This window comes from Saccostrea cucullata, unplaced genomic scaffold (assembly GCF_032062105.1).
Source record: "Saccostrea cucullata isolate Sc308-1 unplaced genomic scaffold, CSIRO_AGI_Scuc_v1 ctg19468, whole genome shotgun sequence".
Classification (NCBI taxonomy): domain Eukaryota; kingdom Metazoa; phylum Mollusca; class Bivalvia; order Ostreida; family Ostreidae; genus Saccostrea; species Saccostrea cuccullata.
Window position 1 is genome coordinate 1 of NW_026940205.1, and position 5,632 is coordinate 5,632.

Genomic DNA, 5,632 nt, shown 5'->3' on the forward strand with positions numbered 1-5,632 from the left:
TAGTATTGTATTTCTCTACTAGCAGGGATATAAATAATTATAATTTGATAACTTTATAACGCGTTTAATTTTAATGTTGTAATTTACAGTACTTTCGTAACTTTTATTGATAAACAAAATATATAAATCTCCAATCTTGTTTAAACTGGCGCAAGTTATAGCGTGTATACTTTTAAGTTTATGAATGTGAAATCTAACTAATGCACTATACGCTTTCATATTCAGTATGTATTTATTGTATTTAAACAGAGGAACAGGTACGGTTGGTCAATAAGACTTCCTCCAATGAAGGCACGGTTGAAATATATCGATCTGGGTCCTGGGGAGGAGTGTGTAAAAACAGAATGACGAAAAAAGATGTCCAAGTTGTGTGTCGAGAGTTTGGTTTGCCTTGGTATTTTTTAATTGTGATTTCTTAAAAACTTCCAAAAGTAATAATTCAGACATACCCAGATATGCATAGTAGTTTATAACAAACATTTTCACTGAGGAATAAACAAAATTTCAAGAGGTCATTTAGATGTTTTTTAGTCGATGAATTCTTTCTTTGAATTTAAAAAAAGTGTCATTTTTGTGATGAATTAAAATAATAAAAATCAGGGATGCTTCTAATTTAATCTTCATCGTACTTTTTAAGAGTTTGAGCTCTAAAGAATTTACTTTAATTGATTTATGATCATGTTTCAGGAATGATGCTCAGTTAATTAGAAATATAGGCACTTTACCAAGTTCCTACTTCAAATGGTCTAATATTAATTGCAATGGAACAGAACAAAGTCTTCTAGATTGTGAAAGAGATTATGACAGCAGCACTTACTGTTATAACGCACGTCCTGCAATAATAGCATGTCCAAATGGTAATTATCAACTATTTCATAACAGGGATTTACATGTAGCAACGCTATCCTTAGTGAACAGTCGTCATCCCCACCCCCTCCCCCAATTTTTTCTTTTAAATTGACTATGATTTTTGTTTAATAAATACATGAATAGAAATTGTAAATTCGGACGATGGCGAATAAAAATATCTCCTTTTCTGCTTTCTCAGAATAAGTGGGGTTTTTAAAAAACTTTTCAACAGTCAGTGTTTAAAACATCTAATGTAAATTCATTATTCATAACAGTACTGATACTTTTAAAAGTTTTAAAATACTCGTATTACTCCCTTTTTGATACCTATAAAAACGTAGTTCATCTGAAACCTAGCTGAGCTTAAGATCGATATTTAAGAAAAGGGAGAGCAAAAATTATTTGTTTTACTTGGTCAATGCAAATTGTTCCAACTTCATAATACTCTATAATTAGATAACGACCGAGGTTTTTGGGATGATTTTTCATGTAGTTTTCATTTTTGGTGAATTCAATTATACAAAAGAAAAAAAAAATGAATTCTTCTGTGAATTTAGCTAACTATGGACAATGACAGCAGTTCATTCTCTTGAATTTTTCTTACGCTAGAACCATGGATAAGGCTGGTATCTAAACAAACAACTAATTCAGAAACTAGTGGAATTTTACAAGTGTATCACAATAAAGAATGGGGTTATGTTTGTGAAAGTGGATTTGATGAGGATGATGCTGTAGTAGCCTGTCGAGAACTTGGATTGCCAACGTAAGAGTTTTTACACCTGTGTTTTGTTTCAATATATTTTTTTTAAAAAATGTTTAAAGGATTGATCTAAAATGATATATTAAAACGTTGAGAAAAGAACGTTACCCTTACAAAAATTATGCAACTTTTAAAAACATTGCTATAGTGAAAATATATTTTAATTTACAAAAGAGAGAATTAGTAACATTAGCCTTAACATTTTCACTTGATGAACAATCATAAATGACTGATATCGAATTGAAAATTGAGTCTTTAGCAAATTCGTTCTTGTTTGCCTCAGTATTTTGTAATAATTTTCTGTTAAAACAGGAAATACGTGCAAGAAAAATCTGCAAGAACATCTTATGGTTCCAAAACGCACCTGAAATATGTCAATTGTAATGGTGATGAAGAAACTCTGTCTGATTGCTCTGCTGACAATGGGAGCTATTGTTCAACTTATAGAAACACCAGGGTTAAGATCTTCTGTGATAGTGGTAAGACACAATTCAACAAACAAGTTCCATTATCATAAGCAACTGGAGTAGAAAAAAAATTATTCGATTATAAATTGCTAAATATACTCCTGATTTCTCTTATGGTGGTTTTTAAAAGTTCGATCTCAAAACTGATTTTTTTTTAAAGAAAATATGTTTTAATTGCAAACGTACTTTTAACATGGATGCAGTGGTTTTATTTACAAATGGATTTACCTTTCTTGTTGCTACATATTATTTGTAACTAGTAATTTTTTTATTCATTCCACTGTCATCAAATGAATAGGGAGACTATAATTTTTGGTTGTTCCTGGGTAGTACTACATTTAAGGTAGGATTCTTCTCTGCTTTCTGAGTAGATAAAATATTCAATGGTTATTTGCTTACATGTCTTGTCTTTTATATTTAGTTAAAAGAGATTTAAAAGACCAAATTTTTCTTCTTCATCACAATTGTACAACTTTAAATAGAAATGGTCAATTATGTTTGAAAACTAGCAGGGACTGTATTTTTGGCGGAATGGTGGCGTATGAAAATATCTTTTTTTTCTGCCTCTCAAAATTATTATAGAACTATGAATTTAGTTATAATTTTTACACAATCAAAGACTAAAAGAATTTTTCAAATGTTAGCTAAATTATTATATGGAACTAAAGTTTTAAAATTATATCAAATAAATATGAATTTCCAAACAAACTACAATTATGAAAGCTTTTGAAAGATACGATTCTAAGTACAGATTTGAGCCAAAAATCCATAGAAAGTGTTTTTACTCTCTTACTAATCGGTCAAAACTTTTTGTTTTTGTATTATTTTGTATCTCTGTATGACTGCTTTACCATATTTGAAAATAAGAAAAAGTTAATTATAGGACGCATATAAAAATTTAAGAAAAACAGAGAAAAATCGGATTAGCCAAAATCCTTTTTTGTTAAACTATTTGTGTCAGTTTGGTAATATCATCTTATAGACCCTATATGGTAATATCTTTCTTTGCAAAAAGAAAAACATTTAAATAGAAGACCCTCTATCATGATTGGATGCTGTTATTTTTTATTCTTAATGACAAGGGAAAAGGTTATGACCTTGACCTGACCTTGACTCTAATATAAAACGGCCAAAACTAATCTAACTAATATCATCAGTTAGTAATATTGTCTTCTTTGTTCTGTGAAAATTTCATGAATTTTTAAGTACAAGAAATACAGTTTTGTATGAGAAGAATCCTACCTTAACTGAAAATATTTTTATGACATATTGAAATCAGAAGTTGTTTTAATGAAAACAATGGCCATTGATGGAACTAAAAGTAACCCAAGGCATACCATTCAAACATATTTCAAAAATGATTTATTAATGTTTTTTAAATTCTTTTGTAATTGAATACAATTTCATAATATGCGCTTTCTAAGAAAAATGAGAAGTTTTCAAGATCATTTTTTTTATTATCTGTTCTTATCCAATTTTTAATTGTTCAAGAAAGTAAATGTTTTTAGAATGCCCTCACATGAAGTACGGTGACAATTGTGAAGAAGACTGTCCGTGTAACAGCTATAATACCGAAGCCTGCGATTTGGAGACTGGAGAATGTATATGTAAGCCAGGGTATACCGGGTTCTCCTGCAATTGCCAAGTTGGTCTTCATACCTGCAACTTAAACGTTTCTGATTGCTATGAGGACTCGCATGAAGTATCATGCATTTGCAAAAGAGGTTTTACGCAATCGGAGCACAATTGCACAGGTAAATTAAATGTTATTCTTCTTGCATAAGAAATATGTCTTCAGATATGTTCTTTAAAGGTATTGCAATCTACGGATATAATCTTGATATTAAGTTTGGAAACATTTTATCCAATATTGTTAATTTAACTTCTAATTTTCATGCTCATATTTTTGTCATTAGTATTTTATTACATATTTACAATTAAATTCATTATGGGTTATGAAAAATAACAAAACTGTGGGTAATAATCTTTAAAATTTTCATTCTTTGCTTAATGTTTCTAAAATTAAAGTGCATGTAAAATGTAAATTTTATTTATTTTTTGTTACAGACAATGTGCGCCTAAGTCAGGAAAAATTTGTGCAAGTCTTCAAAGGTGATGGATGGTCTGGTATCTGTACTAGCAACCTGAAGTCTAACGCTTTAGTTATCTGTCGCCATCTTAACCTTAGCACGTACGTATCGCGGGCATTTCAAGATCCCTGTTTTACATTTATTTACTTTTTACATACAATTATAAAAGAAGGACAAAGCACTTGTAAATACACAAGTCAAGACTATATCATCACCATAAATGTGTAAATGCGCTGTACCGGCAGTTTCACTTGAATGGAAGTGAAACTGACCTGAGGCCTGTTGAACAGAACGATCGCGAGCGTCCTTATAATACCTTCAATAGAAATGTTTGCGAGCGCTCGCTCTATTGAATATAGGCCTGAATTGTCAACAGTGAGGATGTTGGGGTAACCACTGCTTGTCAAGATAGTTATTTGCTTTCGCATATGAGAAATCTTGACTTACAGGTTTATTGTTTGATTAATAAGGCTGTTGCGTTAATCTCGTTATTAATTCAGCCTTTATCACTTTATAATTATCAGAATAATGATTATAATAAAATGAATGTTTCATGCATGTACGTGTATTTGATTAGATACGATTGCCAGTCACCTGGCATTATGCAGAACTACAATGTTATATATTGGTATTTATTGACTAGAGGGTCAAAAATGTTGACAAATTATTACAGTTCTATACACCTTAAAGTAAATAAAACAAGAAGGGTGTTAGTGATTATCCTAAGCAACTATTTTAGTTGCCAAAGATCTAGTATATAGTGAACACATCTTATCATTTAATGAAAAATGCTATTCTTTCAGGGAAGTTGTATATTCAACTTCAAAGTATAGGAGATATGACTATACTAGGACGTCGTTCAGTTGTAGAGGAACAGAGAACATGCTGTCGGAATGTCCTTCTAGAACGGGCTCCTCTTGCTCCTACTCTCCAGTCGTCCACTGTGGCGGTCAGTCTCCAACTTTATGTCCGATGCATTTCGAAGTTTTTTTTTTGCTCAGCAATGATCTTGTATCATTTAGATAGACTTTTACAGTTTTAAGCTTCATAAGTGTCTGTGATAATTTTTTATTTCCTCTTTGAAGAAAGACCTTTATTAGCTCACCTGAGCTGAAAGCTCAAGTAAGCTTTTCCAATTATATTTTGTGCGTCATCCGTCTGTCTGTCTGTCTGTCTGTCTGTCCGTCTGTAAACTTTTCACATTTTCGACTTCTTCTCCAGAACCCCTGGGCCAATTTCAACCAAACTTGCCACAAAGCATCCTTGGGTGAAGGAGATTCACATTTGAATTCAAATGAAGGGCCATGCTCAAATTTAAGGGGAGATAATTGGGAATTAGTTAAAATTTGATGGCATGTTTAAAATATCTTCTACGCAGCATTGTTAAGGCTTGAAAAAGGGGGCGGAGCCTAATTTATACGTAAAAAGTTTACTGTGACGTCACACAAAAATATGACTTTTATGTA

At 31.3% G+C, this 5,632-nt stretch overlaps 1 protein-coding gene across 1 annotated transcript; it reads left to right on the forward strand.

Moving 5' to 3' along the window:
- Positions 1-249: 249 nt before the first annotated feature.
- Positions 250-5,115, forward strand: LOC134254967 (scavenger receptor cysteine-rich domain superfamily protein-like; the record flags this gene model as incomplete). The annotated part of the gene is made up of 7 exons (XM_062737502.1): positions 250-394; positions 688-857; positions 1,459-1,612; positions 1,922-2,088; positions 3,585-3,830; positions 4,144-4,267; positions 4,970-5,115. Coding segments are annotated over 7 exons (1,152 nt in total), but the record flags the coding sequence as incomplete, so codon positions are not given.
- Positions 5,116-5,632: the final 517 nt, after the last annotated feature.